General features: G+C 59.2%; 2 protein-coding genes across 2 annotated transcripts; both read left to right on the forward strand.

The window, feature by feature from the left end:
* Positions 1-15,183: 15,183 nt before the first annotated feature.
* ANKRD34C (ankyrin repeat domain 34C) lies at positions 15,184-19,890 on the forward strand. Its single transcript, XM_005239414.3, has 2 exons — positions 15,184-15,571; positions 16,266-19,890. Exon 2 carries the CDS (start codon positions 16,314-16,316, stop codon positions 17,892-17,894), a length of 1,581 nt encoding a protein of 526 aa, XP_005239471.1. The 5' UTR covers positions 15,184-15,571; positions 16,266-16,313; the 3' UTR covers positions 17,895-19,890.
* A 260-nt stretch (positions 19,891-20,150) lies between these two features.
* Positions 20,151-23,676, forward strand: TMED3 (transmembrane p24 trafficking protein 3). Its single transcript, XM_055792699.1, has 3 exons — positions 20,151-20,517; positions 21,486-21,734; positions 22,284-23,676. The coding sequence occupies exons 1-3, from the start codon at positions 20,332-20,334 to the stop codon at positions 22,518-22,520; spliced, it is 672 nt and encodes a 223-aa protein (XP_055648674.1). The 5' UTR covers positions 20,151-20,331; the 3' UTR covers positions 22,521-23,676.
* Positions 23,677-23,934: the final 258 nt, after the last annotated feature.

Here is a 23,934-nt window from a genome sequence, read left to right on the forward strand (position 1 = left end):
GGGGCTTTTCCCTGGGGAAGCAACAGCAGGAACATGGGGAGAGCTGAGAGCTGCCAGGAGCCAGGACCCAGCCGGCCACGAGTGTCTGCATTTTCACAGCCACTTCTGTATGAGGGGTTCAGTGGCGGGACAGGACCTCATCTGATCCCTCTCCAAACAGAGCCGGCAGCAAATTGTCAGTGTGCATTTGGATTTCACCCATGGCAGGTGGTGTGATTAGCCATGAAAAGCAGGCTTAGCGCGGGCTGGAAAACTACTGAGGCAGCCGAATTCCCTGCACCAGCCCCAGCGATGGGGAGTCGAGCCACAGCTGGGGGGTGTTGGAGCAGAGGGAGAGCAATGGCTGAGCCAGCACCGGCACTGCAGCCACTTCCCTCCCAGAGCACGTAGCCCTTATATTAAATCCATAAATAGGAAATTCCACTTCTTCAGAAAAAAACAAAATCCGGATATTTCATAAGTGTCCCAGCAGACATGAAAGCCGAATCAGGAAATTTCACTCAGCAGAGATATTAAAATTACAGCAGCCCTTCAGCCAGCCGTGGCAAAGCACTTGCACCGCGTGCCTGGGGCCCAGCACCGCGTGAGGGCTGGCTGCGGGGACACGCGTGTGCCACAGCCCTGGCCCGGCACACACGGCTCCTCAGCCACAGCAGCTCAACATTTCGCTGTCCCTCACATCCGTCGTCCCCGCTGGCCCTGCCACAGCTGCTATTTTCTCTGCAATAGGTGACCCCAGGTCTAGTGGTTCTGGGAGAGCTCCCATGGGAAAGCATCGTCTCCCACCCATGGCATTCCCAGCTGCAGATGCGAGGCCCCCTTCTTTGCAGCCACAGCCCTGGTGATGCCGGGCCGCCTGCACCGAGCCTGCTGTGGCAGTGGGGTCCCCCCGCATGCCGCTGCCTTCATCAGCTGTGTGAGCTGCACCATTGCTGCCCATCTGAGCCCTGATAACACAGGTAACAGGCTGCAAGGGCAGGACCAAAGTGGCCAAGAGGCTTTTCCCAACACCCGGAAGAGAGCAGAAGTGCAGCATGCCACTGTGGCACAGGGCGGCAGGGTGGTGAGCATCAGCCTGTATTGCAGAATGTGCAGCTGGGGGTGCATGCAGGGGAGCCCCACACTGCCAGCAGAACCCAGCGTGCTTCCTAGCCAGGAGGGAAAAGCCCTGCTGCTGGCCACCCCACAACACCCCACATGAGCCCCACGTCTTCTTGGCCCCATGGGACCTCTCTGGTGCTGCAACAGGCAACACAGTCTTCCCTTGTGCGGCTGGAGCGGAGCTGGTGCCGGGCACGCACTGATGCCCTCATCATCCCTCTATGCTCACAAACCACAAGCTTGGTGATAATTGGAGTAATTGCTCATGTGGCACGTCCACAGGCAGTCATGGGAACGGGGGGAGCCACGGCTCCGGAAAGCAGGCACTGCTGAGGCTGCACTCCGGTGCCTGCGGGCACTTGGCTGTTTGCACCACACTCTACTCTGGCCCAGAGCATGTGGAGCTGGGAGCTCTGGGGGAGGCAGAGCCTTGCAGTGGTTTACCCCAGGGCCCCAGCACTCTGCCCATCTCAACCCACAAGACACAAAATGTCCCTTTGATCACCAAGAAGCTTTGGAAAACCCCGCTGGCTTGGGGAGGGCTGAGCTGGGGCCATCCTCAAAGAAGGAAGACAAGCAACAGCTACTCCGGCACTGGCCCCATCATCACAGCCGGAACACATGGGTGAGGGGCTCAGGGGGACCCTGTGGGCATGAAATGCAAGGGCAGTAGCAGCCAAGCCCCCTCAGCACATGACAGACTGGGGTCCTGCAGCTGGCTCCACCCAGGGCCGGAGAGGGATGCCACCCCTGGGACCAGGGACAGGTGCCACAGGGCTGAGCACAGAGGTCACACTGCAACTGCCTGGGGTCACGGCTGCTCCCCTGCAACCCGCTCCCTGCCTGTGCCAAAGCTGTCCTGCCCCACCAGCGGTGCCACCAACCCCAGCCCTGCCAACCAGCAGCTCTCACAGCCAGTCCTGGCACCCAGCAGTGCTGGTGCTTGGCCGTGCTTGGTGCAGGCTGAGCGCTGTGCCGTGTCAGGCCCCGAGAGCACCGCGCCGAGGAGGGAGGACACGTGCGGGGAGCAGGCACCTGTCCTGGCAGCACGCACAGCACAGAAGCACTCACCCCCCTCGCTCTGCCAGGGAAAGAGCCGCCCCCACAGGCACCGCGCAGAGGTAATTGCAGGTTATTACGCTGCTCTGTTGTTAAATATGTACCGCTTCTCTTCCGACAAGCATTCTGTGTAATGCAAACTCAAATCATCTCCCTCCTCCACCAAGCACCTCTCCTCACCTGCCAGGAGCTGTGGCAAGTCACAGCAGTGGCAGAGGGTACAATGTGCATCGCGCCGTGGTGGTGGCAGAGGATGCAACATGCATTGTGTCACGGCAGTGGCAGAGGATACGATGTGTGTTGGACACATCATGGACGTGGACAAACCACACAGTCATTTTCCAGACCCAGAGTACATTTGTCCACAGGATCAGCTTGCAGGGGATGCTCAGGCAGGTGACAGGCATGCCTCTCCCAACCACGTATTTTCAGCAGGTAATTTAGCTTGCAGACTTTACAAGGCTCTCCCTGCTGCCTCGCCCCAGCAAAGTGACTAAATTGTTAGTTTATTGCCTTCTTGCAGAACCCCTGCTGCTTTCCATTTGAAGCTCACCCTGTGAAGTGCGGAGGTAAAGTGCTGCAGCAGAGCCATCCCTTCCCCAGGCATCCACACTCAAGTGCTGCTCGTGTCCCTGCACATGAGGCATTTCCTTACAGCTGCCCCAACAATACTGTCATTTACATAATTTTAAGAAAAACACGGAAGTTAACCAAGCGCTGTCTTTAACCACTGTGGCTCGGCCCCTGTTCCACCACAGCACAGACCAAAGTCATTGTCACTGTAATTACACACACGTAGCAATGAGGGGAAAAGGTCAGAGTCCTGGAAAGCCAAGGTCAAGTCCATCTGTCCTGTCCCCCTTGCTGGGTGCTCTCCCAAGCCCCCACCCACCTGGCCAGGAGTGATGCCGCATGTGCCTTCTGCCCCCATGGAGAGTCATTTTTGAGGCAACATAAGAAAATTTCATCCCAGATGGCCTAAACTTTGGTAGAGTCAAAAGCCAACTGCCCAAATCCCGGGCTTTGTCTCCAAAACTAACGCGCCTTTGCACTGACGGACTCACCACACGTGGTGGGTTGACCTTGTCTGGCTGCCAGATGCCCACCTAGCCACTCGGGTGGAGTTCAGACACTGTGGTTGAGAGACACGCTGTCAGCCCAGTCCCTTCGGCCGTGGCACCCCTGGCACCTGGCAGCCAGGACAAGCCTTGTGTCATCGAGGGCCAATGCTCTGGCGCAGCGTGTCCAGCATCTCGCCCTGTCTCGGGTGCAGCTGCACCACCAGCTGCAGAGCTGCCACCGCACACGACGTTCAGAGCCCCCCGGAGCTGTCTGTTCCCACCTCAGCAGCAGACATCAGCATCAAGCAGCACTGGGGCTATCTGCTTTCAAGGGACAAGGACATGAGCTTGAGGAAAGAGGAACAGGAAGAAGAAATCTTTACTAATGACGCCTGTATGGTGTAGGGCACACCAGGACCCCCAAACCCTCTGAAATCCTTAACTCTGTTCTGTGAGACCCATCCAGCCCCGGCACAGATGCAGCTGCTCTTTTGTGGCAGTGGGTAATGGAGAGGCCCCGAGCTGACAAGTGACAGAGCTGGGCAGGAGCAGGGGACGGCTGGCTGCTCCCCCTCCTGCACCACTGCCCTGCCCATAAAGAAATGCAGTAACCCCCATCCCACCGACTGCCTTCAGCTGCCCTTTCCCAGGCAATCGTGACAATCAATGCTTGACCAGGCACAACTGGTACAAGATCAAAACAAAATTACTTTCTACATAAATGAGCTTGAATCAAGATGATTTTTCCATGCAAACCTATTTGCCGTGATGGGTCCCAGCGCTACACACATAAGGCAGGAGTGCCAGAATGGCAGAGCCAGTATTTACCCAACCCACCTGGAGCACAAAAAATGTCTGGAATGGGAATTCAGCAGAGGACACTGATGAAATGCCTGGGTTCCCGCAGACCTGAAAGCATGAGCATGGCAAATCGGACACAGGTGCTCCGCATGGTCCCCTGGGGCGGGGCAGGGCAGCCCCGCCACGCTGCCCGCTGCCGTGCCGAGAAATAGGAAATTGGTCTGGAGGGGAAAATCCTTCTGTATTTTGTGGCTGCTGTAGAAGTAAGTTAAAACAAGGTGATTTGGCTTCTTAACCCTTTGCTCTGGTGAAATAAGGTTTCTCAGCCAGGAGCACAGAGCCCTAGTGACACCAGGCAGAGGAGCACCAGGAGCAGCCGATGCCAGTGCCCCTCGCCAGACCCTCTGCCCAGCACGGCTCAGGTGCAGCCGCCCCACTGCTCGCAGGACCGTGCGATGCCTTATACACACGCCGCTAAAATTCACCCAGCAGCTCCAGTTTGCCACATCACCGGCTCAGGTCCCACCAGTGCTCCTCGGTGAGAGCTGAGGTGGGGGGAGGCATGGTCCCCCAGCACAGCAGTGGGGTCTTCTCGTTTCTTGTTAGAAAGCATTCCCTGGGCATCGCAGTATTTCCCCTTTCAGCCTGAAGCCCCACACCTCTGCCAGGCCCAGGGACACGGCACTGACATCCCGCTGTTGTGCCGTACGCTGTTTGGTTTGGAGATCCTTACAGGGTTAGAAGTGAAATGCAACCCAAGGAGCGTCGTAAGGCCTTCTCAAGAGGGAACAAGTTTCTAAAATTAAACCGGCAAAATGAGAGAACGGAATATTTTTGCATTGATTTCATTGCCGTTAATATTTATAAAACTTAGTTTAATAATATTAAATACAATTTAAAAGAGCGCTGGGTGAGAACTACTGCCTGCATCTCTCTGTCCCCATCAAACTGCCAAGCACACACCAGAAAACACCTTCATGCTGGCCACTCCTGAGCCTCATAGACTGCACGTACCTGGCAAGGGTCAGAGCCTCAGCTTTGATTCCAGGACCTTGGAGCAGGGACTCACCAGTGCAGAAACTGGTAAAATCCTCAGAAAAACCCGTGAGACACCATGGAGTTTATTGCTCATTGTGACAGCTCGCCTCCCAGAGAGGCCCTGACACCCTGGGCACCCAAGTGCTTTGGCAGTCCCAGCACCCCCGTGTGAGCACCCATCACCATGCAGCCCTCTCAGGATGCAACCAGCGGGCTCGTACCCCTGCCTAACGCAGGCAGGGCAGGCAGCAAGAGGCAGCGCATGGGGTCTGAGCTCTGGACATTGCTGCAGACGTGCCACGTCTCAGACATGGGGTACAGGCATCACCAGCCCCGTCTCTTCCCCTGCTCACATTTGTGCTCCCAGCTTCACCTCTGCCTTTTCAACTCCTGCTCTCAGGCCAGGTGGCTTTTATCCTCCCGTGCCAGACACTGCCTGCGCTCATCTTAATTGGCAAATAATCGCTACAAATTGAATTGCCACTCAGCTCCTCCTACGCCTGCCTATTAACTTCTGGAGTTAGTGGGTTCGAAAGCACCCATGTGAAATCACTCTCTGTCAGAGGCTTCAGCCTGTTCCCAAGCTCCCGTACTTGGTGCCGTCACCCTGGGCTTGCCCAAGTACCCCCAAACCCTGGGACCTGCCAGCTGTCCCAGCCCCAGGGAACCCAGGGGGGGTTATGGCTTCAGGGAGTGGGTGGCATTGCCGTGACAGCCCAGGGCTTCAGAAGGACGCAGGACACCGTTCACCACGATGAGATGGAGCAGTGCCACTTCACCCTGCCACAACACAACTGCCCTCACCTTCCACTGCCGCCTATAAATATTCCTCCTCCTGGGGTCCGTGGTTTTCCAGCCCAGCACTGAGCACATTTCCCTGCCTTCTGATCCAAAGAGGTTCTCTGCAGATCCTCTGGAGCACAGCTGAGCTGAAAAAGAAACAACGTGGAGGTGCGAGAATGTCTAGGTTGCAAAGGAAAAAAGATGAAAAAGTGCAGGGAGAGGGATATGTTGTCAAGGCAACCACCAAGTGTAGGGATGAGGAGACCAAGGGGAGCAAGGAGAAGGGAGCTGGGGCACCCGGGGGTCCTGGCAGCCCAGGGAAGCTGCACCACAGCCACAGTCTCACTGGAGGAAACACGGATCCCTGGCATGCAGCTTCTTAAGGACAGGAGTGGGTTTGCAAATACTTTTCCAGATGCTTTTAAAATACATTCCCACCCCACCTGTGGCCTGCATGCAAGAGGAGAAGAGGGGAAAGGTTTTTCTGAAATGGATTTTTGCTTCCAGAGCCTGGGGCCCTGATGGGGTGATGGTGACAGCAGAGCTGGAAAGCCCAGGGGCAAGGACAGGATGGAGACGGGCTCCCCCCAGCCCCTCTGCCTGCCAGGGCAGCTCCCATCGCTGCTCTGTGCGAGGGAAGATGAGTCCCAGCACAGCAGCATCCCCTGAACCCAGCAGCCCGCCATCCCACCTGGTCCCGCAGCCTGGAGCTGAGTGGCCAGGATCCAAAGGATGGGAATTGCAGTTATCTGAGGGCCAGCACATTGAGTTAATTGTGCTAAATGTCAACCAGTAATTAGAAAATGAGAAGCACTCACTGTTCAGTGACACATAGCAGTGGCATTTCTATTTTCAGACCTTAACACAACTTATTAGAGTCAAAGTCTAATTAATGCACCACACTATTGAACAGAGGATTGAGAGTGACCCAGATCTCACCCATCTCCACACAATCCTTGCTTACAGGAAGGTTTTTAAACTTCATTGACACTTCAGACATGGATCAGAAGGAGATGGGTTCTGAAGTACCCAGAGCAGGGCAAAGCACTGGCATTGTACAGGGGCTCACCCCCAGGTTCATTCTCTCTCTGTACAGGTGCCGTGTTGTGCTTCGTTTGCTAGTGGAAAATGAAGTGATGCCAAACATCCTGCTGGGGAGGAGCTGGTAGAGCCAGGCCTGGGGATGCTGTCAAAGCGCAGCAAGTGGATTTCCATGTGTGGTCACCGTCTCTGCATCAGGGAGTGATGCTCTGAAGCTGCTGGCCCCCAGCCAGGCTGTCTTCATGGCACGTGGAGGAGGCCATCGATGCCCTGAAGGTCCCCAGGCCCTGGTGCAGTCCCTTGCAGAGGGTGCTGCACCCAGTTGCCCAGCGCTTTTCCCTCTGAGCATCATTCCTGCTGCAGCTTGGAGCTGGGCCACCAACAGGACAGCTGCCGCCCCAGCGCATGGCACTGGAGCAAGTGGGTGTATGCAGAAGGTGCAGAGCCTGCTGCACCTGCCACATGCCTCCATCCCTGGGGAACAGTCTACGGAGGGTCTCCAAAGTGTGAGGAGTGGTAGGAAACAGCACGGCTCACCCCTGCCCGATGACAATCCTGCCTCTGTCACCGCACCAGCACCGCTGGGATGGCAGCAAAAGCCCCAGTTCTCCTGTGCCTCCCCTATGCAAATCACTGGGGGTGACGAATGGCCCCCCTGAACTGTCCCAAAGCGGGGGTGAAGCCCAAGCTGGCTGTGGTGTCGCTGGAGACCCTCACCTCTGAAAGTGGCCTGATGCCGGAGCTTTGAGAGCCTCCAGCCTCCGCACGGCTGGGCAGCAAGTGCCGCTGCGCAAAGCCCAGGCGGGCCCGGGCTGCAGCCCCTGCCCGCGGTGCAGCTGAGAGCCAGGGCACCGCTGCCTGCAGAGCCAGAGCAGCCCAAGGCGCAGCGAGGGGGACAGCAGGGCACAGCCACCTGTAAGGTCCATGGTGGCTGACACAGCTGCAGAGCTGCCGATCCAACACGGGACGGCAGCAGGGAGGGCAGCCTTGCATCTGAGCTGAACAGACACCGTGGCCATGCACCAGGCGCAGCTGGGCACAGCAAAGCCTTTACCTGTGAGACCCCCTGGTGCGCAAACGCCTGTCACCGTGCCCTCGGCCGGGAGCCAGGACTGGGAGAGCCCAGGCGCTGCGGGGCTGAGGGAGCAGGCAGAGGAGCGGTGCAGGAGCAGCCTGGAGCTCTGGGCTACTGTGCTCGTGTCCTGAGCCCCTCGCCTTGCTCCCTCCGGCCTGGAGCAGCCCCGGCACGGAGAGCAGCTCCCAGCAGCACACCCTAAGCATCACATCCCAGGGAGCTCTCCCTGCCCGGCCCTGACAGCTCCTAAAAGCTGCTGCACTATTTTTACCCCGTGGTTGCTATAGAGATCTCAGACCCACTTGCCGTGATGCAGCCTCTTTCGGAAGCACCGCATCACCGGCTGCCTCCTACCTCCAATAACGCACAGGGCTGGAGGCCACTATTTTGGGCAGAGCCCCACCATAGCTGGAGGTGACCGAGCCCTGCAGGACCTGGCCTGGAAAGATGGATGGGTGCAGCGAGGAGGGGGAAGATGCAAACAGCGGGAGGAGGACAGCAGCACTTCAGAGCCCCAGGAACCTGCCCATCCAGCCCCGCTGCTCTTTATCCCCCAACAGGAGAGGCTTAGACCTGGGCTGCAAAACAGAAATGTTGAGGTTGTCTGACACCGGGTATGTTGGGAAGGGTTTGGGACCCAGGAGTTCACAGAGCTAGGAGAGAACACAGATGCAGGATTCATCCCTTCTGCCAGGCTGTGTCCAGCCCTGCAATACCCACAGTGTTCAGAAATAAAGGGGCAGCAGCTTTCTGAAGATGGGAGGAGGGCTCGGTTATGGCCATGCTGGAGCAGGAGTGGAGTGCGGGTCCCCCTGGACACCCCCTCCAGCCATGGAGTGCTTTGCCAGTTCCCCCTGCCCTGCTGAGGGCTGATGCCACCAGACATGGAAGCAAACAGCCACCTGCTCCATCATTCCTGGCGCCCCCAAGTCAAGGGTGAGCAGCTGCTTCTCCATAGCCTGGCCAAGGTAATGTCCCCATGCCAGGGCTGCGTGCCCCTGACACCACAGCCAGCTCGACCCTCTGGCCAAAGCCAGGGACAGGAGGGGGACAGGGAACCAGCTGTACGCAGCACAGCAGCAGCACTGTGTGGCCACACAAGGTCTTAGTGGCAGGGCTGCCACTAGCAGAAGCCATCACAGATATTAGCTAATTAATCTCCATTACACCATGGGAAGCTGGTACTTGCTTGCTTAATTTTTCCAGCAGGAGAAATCAGGGTCAAAATTAAAGTAGATGCAAACTTGCACCAGGTTTTGCCCTGCTCAGGTCTGCGGGGGAAAATGTCTGGATGTGCAGGAACAGCCAGTCCCCCTCATCCATGAAAAACCCCATGAGGACCACAGCTGGGGTTGAGCGCCTGGATGTGGCACGGCAGGGACCTGACTGCCCCAGAGGCTGCACCTCCCAGGGGAGCATGGGCAGGGCTAGGGCCTGATCCTGAACTTGATTAACCTGTCATCAGTCCTCATTAGTAACACACACCTGCAGCATCCTCCTGAAGCAGCACAGAACAGGACAAGCCCTCCACCAGGCTGAAGCAGGCTGCTGCGAGTTACAAGCACACTGAAGGGCTGGGACCCCCAGCTGCCCCACATGGACCCCCCCCATGCCCAGGGCAACCCCAGGCCCTGTGCCCCATGGGTCAGGAGACACGGGCCATGGCCCAGCCAGGGTGCAGTGTAGCAGTGGCGTTTGTGGCAGAGCTGGTGGTCCCCTCCAAAACGCCAGTGCTGAAAGCTCCACCCCCACCCCACCCCCCCATCACCTGCGCTTATCCTTCCAGGGAAGTGTGGTTATAAAAAGAGGCTGTGCGTGGATGAGCTGGCAGAAATAGCTGCACGCAGCCCTCTCCACACGGTGTAAGGGATGATCACCAGCTGTTCTGCAAGAGACCCAAAATAGAACCAGCGCCAGCACCGTGTGGCCCCTTGGGAGACGGTCCCTATTTAGCCAAGGCAGCCAGGCTGTGCTCACGTCCTAGTTGTGTCTGTGCTCCCCTGCTGCTGGGGCAGCTGCTGCTCCCAGGGGAACAGCAGGGCAGCCAGGGAGCTGGTACTTTGGGAAAAGCCCCTTCCCCAGGGGTCAGACCAGGTTCTGACAAGCCACGGGCTGCCTTGGCTGCAGCTCCTCCCCAGGCAGACAGAGCAGTGTTTGCCCCAGCTGTCCTGTCCCTGAGCCTGCACCCACAGCCTCATCCTCCTGAAGCTTCACTACAGCCCCTGCCCAAATACCCCTGGGGATCGCAGCTGCTTCCCACACAAACCAAACAGGCCCATTATGGTCCCAGCAAGCAGCTCCCTCCTCCTCTGGGCTGGGCCAGACTCTAATTATAACTTCAGAAAGCTGTAATAAATGGATGAGAGCTGCCCAACAGCTTGTCTGTGCTGAGATATGGCTGGAGCGGCCCAACAAAGCACTCGACATCTCTGGGATGTCACAGTTGTGTCACCTCTGCCTCTCTCTGCCCTGCCCAGGAGGAAGGCTGCACAGGGGAGGAGGAGCCCCTCTGCCAGGGTAAGAGCTCTGGGTACCAGTATCCCCAGCACATTCCAGCAGCACATGCCGGCAGTGCCCAGCCCTCCACAACCTGCCAGGGCTGTTCAGGCAAAGCAAAGCCCAGAGCATACACAGGACAGCACCCCAGGCACCTGCAAAACTATCCCCATCCCAGCTTTGCCCTGAACTGGCTGGGAATGGACACCATCCCACAGCCCCCAAGCCTGCCCAGGACACTGCAGCAGTGCTGAGGATCTAACAGAGGTCTCAGAGCCCTTGCACCAGAGCTGCAGCTTCTCCTCCAGCAACCACTCCTGCCGGCTGTGTTGCCATGGCATCCTCAGGGATGGCACAGATGCCAGTGAGGAAGATGAGGAGGATGAAGGTAGGTGGATATGCTGGTTCTGCATAGCCAGGATGGGGTTGGGGCAGACCTAGAGACCCTCCTGAAGCAAGCAGGGGCTGTGGCCATTACCATTCCCCTCCTCAGAGGTCCCAGCTCTCCGGGATAACTGGCAGCAGCAGTTCCCAGAGAGCCATTTGCTGGCCAGCCTCACCAGCAGCAGGAAGCTGCACGAGGTACTGAGCTGGTCTTAAAAGCACGTGCATCACCCTGCCCGGGCTCTGCTGCTGCCCTCCCCATCCCTCACACCGGCTGGGAGAGCTGCTCCTCTCTCTGCAGCTCCAACAAGGACACCGGAAGAAGTCAGCACCTGCGGACACCAAGCACTGGGTTATAAAGAGCAGATGAGCTGAAGGCTGCTGCCCCCAGGGCCAGCTCTGCCTCCATTTCCCTTGCTCTCCCATCGGACCAGTTTTTGGAGGTCTCTGACCACACTGTGATCTGCACTTCTGCCAGCAGAGACCAAAGAGCAAGCCATGCTGATGCTGGTCCCACAGCAGCGACCTAGCAATGCTCAGTCCAGGACAGCAGGTTAAAACTGAGGCAACACAAATGACACTTCCCAGGTATCTCTACACATCCCTGCTTTCAGCCAAGCCCCCTTCATGTTCACTGCTCTTAGGAAACCAAGAGTGGAGCAGGGATATTCAGCCCATAACTCCTATTTAACCCATCACCCATTTAGCCAAAATCTCCCATTTCAGGCACATCCCATCTCATTTTCACAGCAAGTGAACTTTGTACTTTGAACCAGGTGAGTCAGCACTGGGCATGCAGTGTCCAGAGTCCTGGTACCTGGGCAGGGAGCAGGAATGGTTCCCCCAGATCCCACGGTGAATTATCAGGGAGTAACCATAGCCCAAGGAGCAGCGCCGACATTACTCAGCAAACCATTATGAATAACTAATAGCTCTGAAAAAATGCAACCTGGGATCATGTGCGAATAGGAAGGCAGGGGGTGGGGTGGGAGGGGGGGCATCTCCATTAATCACTCATTATGAATTATTCAGCAAAAGAGGAAGCAGAAGGCAAACAAAAATTATTTGTGTAGAAAGAGGGTGGGTTATCATCAGCGTTCAGCTGGCTCCTGGGCCATGGTCCCAGCAGCACAGCCCTGGCAGGGCTCTTCCCAGCTGGCACAAGGGCAGCCTGTGTCCAGCCCTGCCTCTGGAGCAGGCTCCTGCCACAGCAGCTCCTCTCCGGACAGGCAGCCAACAGGGAGGCGGAACTGGCATCATCATGCTTGTGCCTCCCTGCTGGGAGCCAGGTTGGGGCATCTCCCACCCCACGGACACCTGGAAGCTGGTGAGTTCTGGCTGGCAGAGCAGGATAGCAAACTCTCAGGTCTGAGCATCTGCAAGGAAAGGTTATTCCTGCTCACCAGTTGCCACCTCAGCAGTGAGCCTGGTGCTGCAGCTTTTGACCCTCATGACCCAGCTGCAAGTCCCAAGGCAAAGGCAGGGCAGAGCAGATGGATTTGCTTTTTGGTATTTCCTAAATTAGTTATAAATTGTCAATCATTTCTGTAATCCCACATGACAAAAGGATGTCTGGTGGGAAACCACAAGTACTTCTGTGAGGCAGGAGCACCAGCTCCACTCCAGAAATACCTTTGGGCAGGTGTGAGTGGCCATGCACATGTGGCTGTCCACTCCAGCCACCCACTCCCAACATTTCTGATGCCCCAGGATCTTCCCTGCTCCCTCCCTCGTTGTGGCTGTCCCTCACCTGTCCTTTGGCTCCCCAGACCCCGGGGCAGGTGTGCAGACCCCCACCCCACACAGCACAGGCACACTAGGATGCTGCAGCAGCTTTCCCTCATGCCAGAGAACAAACCCCCACTCCTGGGCAGCTCTGGTTATAAATTTGTGATTTTAAGTAAAGTTTTTCTACAAATAATCTTGTGTGCATGCATTCAAAAATTAATGGACAAATACATTTTCAGGGCTTACATGGCCAATCTAGCAAGCTACTGGGAAGTCTTTGCATTACTGGAGTTAGCAAAGAAGCTGCCATAAGGTTTTCTGATATGCTTATGCATGTAATAAGAGCTACTTCATTTCTCTGCTAGTTCTGATTATTATTGTTATCTACTTTTACCAAAGAAGGTTGCAATTTTAGATTATACCTTAGTAATCACAAGAGACATTTCCCCTAATATTAATCTGATCTAAGATATGATAAATCCCTGTGCAGGCAGCAGTAGTCTGCTGAATTACAGACCTATGTATACCACTGTGTTGCACATTTATGACTATTTCCCCACCTTCCACCCCATTACCTGTTTCTGCTGGGGCTGTTCCTAGAGAGCCAATCTGCCCAGCCACCACGGAGAAAATGGGCCAGAGTCTGCAGGAAAGCAGGTTTCTGCCCAGATGACAGATTGGGGGACCAGAGGGGTCTGCCCAGGGACAGCAGAAGGGTGCTGGTCCTGGTAACTTCTCAGTGACACAGAGGGGAGCTTTGTGCCCCAGAGAGCAGCACGCAGGGACCCCAGCTTCCCCCTGTGCAACATCAAGCACTTGGGAACCCCAGATGTGCACTTGGATACAAGGTCATCAACATCAAGGGGGCCTTTGGGGGTCTCTAACCAGCCCCGGGCTCCCAGTGGGGTCAGCTGTGGGCTCAGACCAGTTTGCTCACAGCTGGGTCCCACTGGAAACCCTCAGGGGACAGAGCACAGCCTCTCTGGGGAGCCCACCCCAGTGCTGGGTGGTCCTCACAGTGATGCCTGGGCACCATAGCACCCACAGGACACGGAGCACTGGCAGCACTCGTGTACCAGTGCCTGGGCACATGCAGGGGACACGCATGGCACAGCTTCCCCCGACACGTGGGCACGCAGACCCACAGGGACATCAGCATCCCCTCGTACACGGGTCCCCATACAATACCCGTGCGCAAGGACACAGGGACGCATGCCCAGGCAGGCAGGCACCCGGCACCCACCCACGCGTGCACACGGGGGCACACGCACAGCCTTGCACCTCCCACCCACACCTTGCACACGCGTGGAGACACCCACCCCCCAGCGCACCAGCACACAGACACACCCCCGCACCCCGCACCCAGCGCGGGCAGACGCGCCGCCCCCCCCCCCCCCCCCCCGCAGCACCGGGCAGCACCGGCGGGTGACGCAGCCGCCCCTGGGCACATAAGGGACGATGCAGGCGGGGACACCGGGGTAGCCTGGCATCCTTACCGGGCACCAGCACCGGGGAGCTGGGCACGGAGGCGGTGGGCGCTGAGGGTGCTGCCCACCCCCGAAGCAGCGTGGCGGAGGGGGCCGGGGGAGCGGGACGGCGCCCACGCCACAGCCCCCGTTCCCCGCGGGGTTCCCGCAGCCCCACCGCACCGGACTCTGCGCCCCCCCGGCCGGGGGGTGCAGCAGGGAGGAACGAGGCTGCAGCCGCGCTGGGACCCTCCGGCAGCACCGCGGACCCCGACCGGCGAGGGGACGGAGGTGAGAACCGGCACGGGAGCGGCTCCGCAAGGAGCCTGGGGGCTGCCCGAGGGGAGGGGGCCGGGGGCAGCCCACGGACGCAGCTCCAGGGAGGGGGTCGGGCGGTGCACTTAGAGCAGGTCCCAGAGCTGCAGGATCCCCACGTCCCCTGGCGCACGAAGGGCAGGGGCCGGTGGGGAAGGGCAGAGCCCACCACGGGGGAGGCTTTTGGGGAGACCTGATGAGCAAGGGCTGCCAAGAGCTGCAGAGCGAGCTAGCGGGCAGGCTCCCCCCCCCCCCCCGGACCCCTGGCAGGAGGGGATGCTTCAGGGAAGGGCTGGCCACGGCCAGAGGAACAGAAACTGCTGCTCACAGCTGGACAGGCAGCAAAGCGCAATGGGAGCATGGGGTAAGCAGGTGGCAGGGCCCTGGGACATGCTGGCTGGTCTGTTTCTGTGCCTCTGATGCTTCCATGGTGCTGGGCATCTGCTGGTCCCCCCAGCACAGCTCTGAGCTGCTACCTCCACCTTGCGCATGGAGCCCACCAGGTCCCTGAGCTGCAGGGGAGGGATGTTGTTCCTCAAGGACACAGGTAGCAGGGCCGCGAGGCACTCGGGGTGCATATCGTGGCTATGGGGTGATGCACAGGAGTCTTACCTGGTGTCATTTCCTACAGCCAGCCTGCCAGGCGGTGGCAGGAGGCACTTGCCAGCAGCGGCAATGCCTGTTGATCCTCCTGAGCCAGTCCTGCTGCAGAGACTGCTGTGAGTGGAAGCTGCTCTTACAGCACTCTCCTGCACAAGTGGCTCACATCACCATTAAGCAGCTCGGGGTTAGAGACAGCATGACCACAACTGCTTCACATTTCCTTCAGCAGTGAGGAAGCAAAGATTGTGGCTCCAGCCCAAGAAGCCATGGGAGATGCTCACACTGTCTCTAGCAGGCTCGATGTTATAGCTCGAGAGACCTAGAAGACATGGTGGAAACCATCTCAGCATGAGGACCATTCCAATTTCTCTGGCACTTGATGAAATCAGCTGCATCCAGGCAAAAATCAGCATGGCTACCAGAGATGCAGAGCTGGAAGAGAGCAAGGCAAGATGAACCAAGACATGCTACTGGGAAGCAGCAAGAGCAGGGCTGCTCTGCCAAGGGAGATGAGCCGTAAGCTGAGGATAACACCTCATCATCAGGGCAGGGACAAGTCAGTGACAGGTCCCATCAGCAGTGATCCTCAGGCCAAGGCGAGAAGGCAAGCCAAGTCCCAGGTCAGCAAGGGAAGGCCAATGAACAAGTCCATCTGACAGGGATGGATGGAGCCTTAGGCACCTTCACAGGTCAAGCCAGGACTGGGGTTCTGGGCCTGCATTTAAATAGAGCCCCCAGCCCAGGGGCAGAGGGAGGGAGAGTGGGTGGCTGAGGGTCTCAGCTGAAGCTGGTCAGGGCAATTAAGGGCAATTGGTGCACTCAGGGCTCTGGCAGCTGCATCCTCTGGCACATCTAGAACAGATGAAGGTCAGAGGCTACAATGCTGATAGAGAAAAATACAGTGTCTCCTAAAAATGAGGCTGTTGAGAAGGGGCCAGTGCCAATATGTAAATGCACGGTAAGGCTGTGAGAATGCAGGGCTGAGGCACCTCCCAGCTGGCAGAGATCAGCCCTTTCTCCCCAGGACATCCCTGAGGAGAACAAGCCTCTCCTCCCGCTGCCACTCACCTGCCTGGCACCCCGGGCACCCGTGAGCAGCAGGAGACCCGGGGTGCTGGGGGCTGTGGTGCTGCACGTGGGCAAGGGGGCGGCTTTGGAGGGGCTCCTAGTACCATGGGGTGGGGGGGATGTGGTCAGAGAGGCCATGGGATATGGGGCAGCACCAAGAGCGCGACACTCCCAGGAAGGCAAGGCAGAGGGGAGAGCCAGGGCTGAGGAACAAGTCTCACCTCTCCTTCATGGTTCCTTTCACAGCTGCCGGCTGATGCTGTCTTTGCCCACCAGTAAGCAGCAGCCGGTGCCATGGATGAGGTGACGGAGCTGGAGATGGAGGGGAACTCCCTCTTGAAGGCAGTGTGGCTCGGGCGGCTCCGGCTCACCCGGCTGCTGCTGGAAGGGGGGGCTTACATCAATGAGAGCAATGAGAAAGGGGAGACTGCCCTGATGGTGGCCTGCATCACCAAGCACGTCGACCAGCAGAGCATTAACAAGGCCAAGATGGTGAAGTACCTGCTGGACAATAGAGCTGACCCCAACATCCAGGACAAGTCTGGGAAAACAGCCCTCATGCATGCCTGTATCCGTGGTGCAGGGGGGGACGTGGTGTCCCTGCTGCTGGAGAACGGGGCAGACCCCAGCTTGGAGGACCACTCGGGAGCATCTGCTTTGGTCCACGCCATCAATGCTGATGACAAGGATGTGCTGCAGCACCTCCTGAATGCCTGCAAAGCCAAAGGGAAGGAGGTGATCATTATCACCATGGACAAATCGGCCTCTGGCACCAAGGCCACCAAGCAGTACCTGAACGTTCCCCCCTCACTGGAGTTCAAGGAGAGGACCCCCCCTGAGGCATGCACAGCACCTTCCAGCGCCCACATGAAAACTCCTGTCTCGGCACCTTCCCCTGCTGAGAAGGAGAGCGGCACCTTTGGGTCACACCCCAGGGACAGCCCCTCTGCCAGGGCTGCTGACGAGCCATCCTCCCCAGGCCAGAGAGCTGGTGCAGCCAGGAGAGCCCGCCTGCCCCAGCTGAAGCGGCTGCGATCGGAGCCATGGGGTCTGGTCGCACCCTCGGTGCTGGCAGCCTCTGCGCACCGTGACGACACGCGGGTCTGCATGGACGATGAGGTGATCATGGGCATTGGTGACCTTTCGCTCTCCAAAAAGGCTCCCCTTGCCCGGAGTGGCAGCAGCAAGAGCAAGGACCCCTCTCTCTTCCCCCCAGTAGACGAAGAGTCTCTGAGGACGTTGCCAGCGCCGGGGCCATTGGCGAGGAAAACAGCCTATGAGAAGAACCAGGCCACCCATCAGCGCCTGCCCCGAAGGAGCACAGTCCCTGAAGACCTGGAGAGCATCGGCTCCGCTGCCAACGGCTCAGCCGCAGCGATGGACACGCTGTACTGGCGGAGGCTGGGCGCTGAGCACTACGACTGCGATCCCCAGCTCTCCAGCGGCCCAGCTGAGGTGGGGAAGGTGCCGTCGGAGAGGAGGAAGCTCAGCGGGTCCCACTTGGCTTTGCTGGATGGCTCACGGGAGTCCCTGGATAGCATCGCTGGCACATCACCTGGGACTGTCCGGCGCCGACCGCCCGGCTTGCTGGAGAGGCGAGGGTCCGGGACCCTGCTGCTGGACCACATCTCCCACACGAGGCCAGGATATCTGCCCCCCCTGAATGTGAACCCCAACCCCCCAATCCCTGACATCGGCTCCAACACCAAAACCTCCTCCCCGCTCACTGCTGGTTTGAAGTCCCTGGTGCCCATCGCCCCCAGCTCGCCCAGACGGGGTGACTTGAGATCCAAAAGGAAGCTTCTCCGGAGACACTCCATGCAAGCGGAGCAGATGTGGCAGCTCTCTGATTTTGAGGAAATAGTGGCCCAGTAGCCATGTCACCATTTACTTCCCAGTAAGGTCACCATACCAGTGCTGTCCCTGCAGAAACGTGACGTTCCCACATGGAGCAGTTGCCTGGCTCCAGGGAAGTGCTGGTGACCATGGGGGTCAGACCTGTGCCCAGGGGCTGAATCAGGAGGTTCCTGCTCCTGCTTGCCAAAGCTGTGAGGAGAGCCTGGGCCTCCAGCCCAAAGAACCGAAGTCTCTCTTGTACTTTTCATTCACTGCTGGACCTTTCCCCAGGGGCGACTACCTGAGAGATCGATCCCAGACCATCTGAGATTGTCAGGCTTCATGCAAAGGCTCCTGCTTGGAGTTCACTTATTCCTTGCTATTTACAATCTGCTTTTCTTCCATCCTGCTCATTCTGACGCAGAAACCCATCTGGAGCCCCACGCCAGTGAGCCATGGGGCTGATGTGTTTGTGAAGTGCCTACCAGGAAGGAAAGGAGCTTGATGCTGCGCAGCATTGGAAGATCAGAAAACCACCCTCCCTGGCAATTGAATGTATTGGTACCCTCACTGTGCTGGAGAGGGAGACAATTCTCCACCTCAGAGATTTCCAAGCACTTTGAAACTCCAGAGGCTGAGCTAACCCCGTTGCTGCTGCAACCTGGTGCCTTCAGTGGGCCTGGACTGGGAACAGGTTTGTCTCTGTCTCTGAAGTGACCAAGATTCAGGAGCATTTCCCACTATACCGAGCAACTCCAAGCACTGAATTCCTGGGTGGGGAAGGCTGCCAGCTTGGTCTGCACAGGAAACCTCTGCCAACGATGGGGGAGCAAGGATGCCAAGTTGCCAAGGGTGGCACGTGGTGAGCGTCAGGGGTTCATCCCAGCAGGGTGAAGCTGCAGGAATAGCACCGCAGCCAGGTCACCCCTCTCCTGCTGACCCTGCTGCAGCAGCAGCCCTGTGGGGCCAAAGCAGAGCTGAGGCGGGGGGAGCACGCAGGTGGGAGGAGGGGGCAGCCACAGGATGGCTCTGCATGGTGTTGGTGTCTGCCGCACCTCTCTGCGTGGCACTGTCCTGATGCAGCCTGAGTCCAAGCCAGCAAACGCGTCTGCTTGGCTGGAGGTGGGGGTGCGAGCACCGTTCCTTCCCCGGTGCCCAGGAACGGGGTGCCCGGTGCCGCAGCCCACAGCCGTGCAGCACCCTGCCATGGGACTGGGCCCGCACCAGCAGCACGCGGCAGCTGCACAGGACCAGGGCAGCGAGACTGTGCACCGCAGGCCCCCTCCCACCCGCACGGCCCCAGCCTCAGGCAGGCACAGCTGGCGGTGGGGAGCACTCCTCACCCCACACTCGGCTGGGGCTGTAGGCTGTATGTGTGTCGTAGCTGCCGTCAGCCGCCGCCAAACCCACCACATGGAACCGGCTGCACGGAGAGAAACCAGCCCACGGCCCCGTGCCACTGCCTGGGCAAGCGTTTCGGATTTGCAGCATGCCCCAAACGCTGTGCCAAGCACCAACAGCTCCCCCGTGTTTATTCAGTCTCACCTGGGATATGCCGCATCTGCCAGCTGCACAAGGAACCCATCTCAGTAGCCCCCGCCTCAAAGTTACTAGCCAACATGGTGTATCAGACTGCTCCAGCGAGCAAGCGGCAGATGTTGGGTTCTGCCCTCGCCTCGATCAGCCCAGCACACGTTCCCGTCCGTCCTTCCGAAGCGGCTGCCAACCAGCGGGTCCCTTGCCCTGGGCATTAGCCACCTTTCTCCAGGCTGTTGCAAAACTTGGCGCAGCTCCTGCACAAAGCAGCACTGCATTTTGGCTTGAACGGCGCAGGAACATTCTCTGAAAGTGCATTTGAGATTTAAATATGCTATTTAGAGCAGAGGTGGGCTTATATTTTTACAGCCTTAAAAGTTTATACTCTCTGTAGGTCAGATGTCTTATAGATTGAATTTCAGGCATATTTTCCCTGTAACAGTGATGTTTGTCTTCTGTTTTCGTGTGGAATTTTCAAGCCCGTAGTTCACCTTTTCAATTCATTTCTAAACACTCGATATTTTGTGGTTTGCTTTTTTTTTTTTTAAGCAATATTTGACACTTTAGCCAGCCGTCGGAGGCCGGTGCCTTGCAGAGCGCGGGTCACCTGTTAGGATCTTCCCGCGTTGGAGCGGGGAAGGCAAGCAGCGGGAATATTTTAATGCATGTATTTAAACGAGCGCGTGTGCGTACAGCGGGAGCAGGCGGGCCCGGGGGGTGACGTCATGTAACAGCAATACAGGCTTGTGACGTTACCGCTGCCTTAATGAAGAGCTCGGAGTCGGCCTGAGCCACCGAGGGGTCCCGCGGCACCGGCCCCCCTCCCCCCGCGCCCCACGCTGCGGCTGCCGGGACGCCCGGCCCCGGGGGCGGGCAGGCAGCGGGGCCGCCCCCAGCGGAAGCGCTGCCGGTGCCGGCGGAGCCACGTCAGGGGGCCGGGATGCGGGGAGGGACGCGGGCAGGGATGATGCGGGGCGGCGGGATGCGGGGCGGGATGCTGGTGCTGGTGCTGCTGTGGGCGCTGCGGGCCGGCGGCACCGAGCTGACCTTCGAGCTGCCCGACAGCGACAAGCAGTGCTTCCACCAGGAGCTGGAGCGCGGCCTCAAGTTCACGCTGGACTACCAGGTACTGCCCTGCTGCCCCCCTGCCTGTACCCCTGCCCCCGGCCCCGTGCCCCTGCCCCTGCTTCTGCCCAGCGCCTGCTGCCCCTGCCCCCAGCCCTGTGCCCCCCTGCCTGCACCCCTGACCCTGCTTCTGCCTGGCACCCCCTGCCTGTACACCTGCCCCCATGTCCCTGCCTCTGCTCTTTGCCCATACCCCCAGCCCTGTGGCCCTATGCCCCGGACCCTGCTCATGCCCAGCACCTGCTGCCCCTGCCTCCAGCCCTGTGCCCCCCTGCCTGCACCCCTGCCCCTGCTTCTGCCCATCGCCCCTTGCCTGTACCCCCAGCCCCGCGCCCATGCACGTGCCTTTGTGCCCAGCACTCACTGCCCCTTCCCCCAGCCCTGTGCCCATGCCCCTGCCACTGCCCATGGCCCACTGCCCACGCCTCTGCCCCTGCTTGTGCCCATTGACCTCTGCCTGTGCCCCCAGCCCTGTGCCCCCTGCTGTACTCCTGCCCCAGCTTGTGCCCATCGCCATCAGCCTGTACCTCCGTGCTCCTGCCGTGCCCTGCCCCAGGCAGGGCTGCAGCTGCCCCTCTCCCATGCACCTCCCAGCTCCCCCCGCGCCACACCGGGTGCATTCCCAGCCCTGGCCCCATGCCTGGCAGTGCCTGCCTCAGAGCCAGTACTAGGATCTGCCCACAGCAGCCATGGGAGCCTCTGACCTGGGCCATCAGGGCTGTCCCCCTTTCCAGGCACCCCGCTTGAGCTGTGGCCACCCTCCTTGAGCTGCTGGCACCGTGGGGCACCGCTTCTGCGGGGATCCCCCAGCCTGGGCCCCCATCCCATGGCAGGCAGCCGTGGGCATGGTGCCTGCCCGTTGCGGGCACGGCTGTGCACGCAGGCATGGGGCCAGGCAGAGCTGCTCCATCGGGGAGGGAGGCTCTCGCCACGTGGTTTGGCAAGTGCCACCTGCATTTCCTTGCCCAGGTGATTACCGGGGGACACTACGATGTAGACTGCTATGTGGAGGATCCCAACGGCAGGACGATCTACAAGGAAACCAAGAAGCAATACGACAGCTTCCCGCACCGTACTGAAGTCAAGGGCGTCTACACCTTCTGCTTCAGCAATGAGTTCTCCACCTTCTCCCACAAAACCGTCTACTTCGACTTCCAGGTGGGCGACGAACCACCGATCCTGCCTGACATGAGCAACCGCGTCACTGCGCTGACACAGGTGAGTGACTGCACGCTGCCACCAGAGGAAGGTCCTGCCGCGCTCCCGCTTGTGGCCAAACGGCCCTGCAGGATGGCAGCTGGGGGCTCATCTCCCTTCCCCTCTGCCAAATGCAGAAGTGCCAACCACCAGCCAACCGTCCTGCCACACACATGCCACATCCTCCTCCTGGTGGCGGGCAGGGAGGGTCGGGGAGGGCTGCACTGGGTCTGAACCTCCCTGGCCTGAGCACCTAGTTTCCATCCCACGCAAGGGAAGCGCAGCAAGGTTCTTTCCATCCTTTGGTGTGAGCCTGCAGGGATGGCTGTGCCCTGGGCTGTGCTACCCCCAGCACCTCGGCAGGGCTCTCGGCTGTGCCCCAGGACTCACAGCAGGCTTCCGACACTGGACAGTCTCCAGCATTGCCCCTAAACTGCTCTAAGGTCGGGGGTGGCAGAGACCTGCCACCGGCTCTCGGGTGCCCCAGCACAGTCCTCAGCTTCCTTGGCCGTGAGCATCGGGCCCAAGCTGTGCTGCATCAGGAGTGATGGAGCATGTTTGTCTCCCTAGATGGAGTCCGCCTGTGTCACCATCCACGAGGCTCTGAACACGGTGATCGACTCCCAGACTCACTACCGCCTGCGGGAAGCACAGGACCGGAGCAGAGCTGAAGACCTCAACGGCCGGGTCTCATATTGGTCGGTCGGGGAAACCCTCATCCTCTTTGTGGTCAGCATTGGGCAAGTGATGCTGCTTAAAAGCTTCTTCACTGAGAAGAGACCCGGCAGCGGCGTGGCCAGCACCTAGATCCACAGCTGTTTGGTGCCCGAACTGCGAGGGGGAGCAAGCCGTGTTCTCCTGGGTCATGCTTTACCTCCATTTTCTGCAAGGTGCTGCCATGGGGAGGTGGTTGGGTGGGAGCAGGGGATGACACGATGCTGCTGAGCCAGGTGGAATATGGTCACCCCTGTGCGAGCATCCCCCGGCAAATCTTCCCAGCATCACCTCCCACTTTGCCATCTCCTGCCCTGTGGCCCCGTCCCCTCGCCTGGCCGGTCTGTCCCTACTCACCAGCTCCACTGGGGAAGTGGGTGGGTGTGCTGGACCAGCATCAACACTGGCCCCTTGTCCGACATCTGATGCACCTTCCGAGCCCGATGTGACTGCAAGGTGCAGCCCAGCATCTGTCAAGGCCATGTGCTGCCCACACACACCGAGCGGGACAGGGAGCTCTGCCCAGGCCAGCGAGGGGACGGGGCAATGCGGACCCACCCAGTGCCCACCTCCCGAGCACTCCTGCACCAAGCCAAGTGCTGTTAGCCCAGCAGAGAGCTGCCCTGTGGGCTGTGGGCTCTGCCTGCAGGCAGAGGGGTGGGCACAGCCCCTCCTTTTTCCCCCAGGGCAGGCAGGGTGCTCCCCACAGCTGGGCCAAAGCTGGCAGCAGCATCCCAGGAGCTGCTGGATCAAAAACAGAGGCAAAGTTTCAGCAGGGGCTTTTTGTCTGGTGCTTTACATTGCTTTGCAAGCCCCTGTCCTCACAGCAAAGCATTTCCCAGGCCTTTCTCTGCTGCAGGAGCAAGTAGCTTACCCTGTACAGGATGGTATTTTCATACTTGCAGGAGTCCATGCCTGGGCCTTGGTCTCCGGCGCATCCCGCTGTGCCCAGCAGACAGTGGGAGTGGGCACAGCTCAGCCCCACCTGTGCTGAGGAAGCCCCGTCCTTGCCCTAGCAGCATCAAGGACCCCCCATGCCCCTGGGACTGTGGCCCCAGTCCATGGAGCCCCACAAAACAGAGACCCATGTGAGAGCCCTTGGGAGACCACCCTGTGCCAGACCCCAGGGAGACCAACATGCCAACCACTGCCACCAGCCCTCGAGCGGGCACAGGATCAATCCTCTGGAGCCGGAGCAGCACCACTGGCATTTTACTTTGCCACTTCGTAATAAACCCCTGCGACCATGGTTCATGCTGCCATTATTGGGATGGACAGCCAAGTATGGCCACTGTCACTGCTGAGCTGGCTGTTCCTGCCTCGTCGGGCACTTTGCCCCCCACCAGCACTCCAGAGACAGGCTTGGCACCCACTGGGGTGATGCCTGTCTCCCCCCTGGCTCTCGGCAGACCCCTGCACAAGACATTTTGGTGCAGCCAGTTAGGGCAGCCCTCCCCTCCTGCCTGCCTGCCCCACTGCCTGCAGCCCTGCTACACACCAGCTGAGT

The sequence above is a fragment of the Falco peregrinus genome, chromosome 1 (assembly GCF_023634155.1).
Source record: "Falco peregrinus isolate bFalPer1 chromosome 1, bFalPer1.pri, whole genome shotgun sequence".
Lineage (NCBI taxonomy): Eukaryota > Metazoa > Chordata > Aves > Falconiformes > Falconidae > Falco > Falco peregrinus.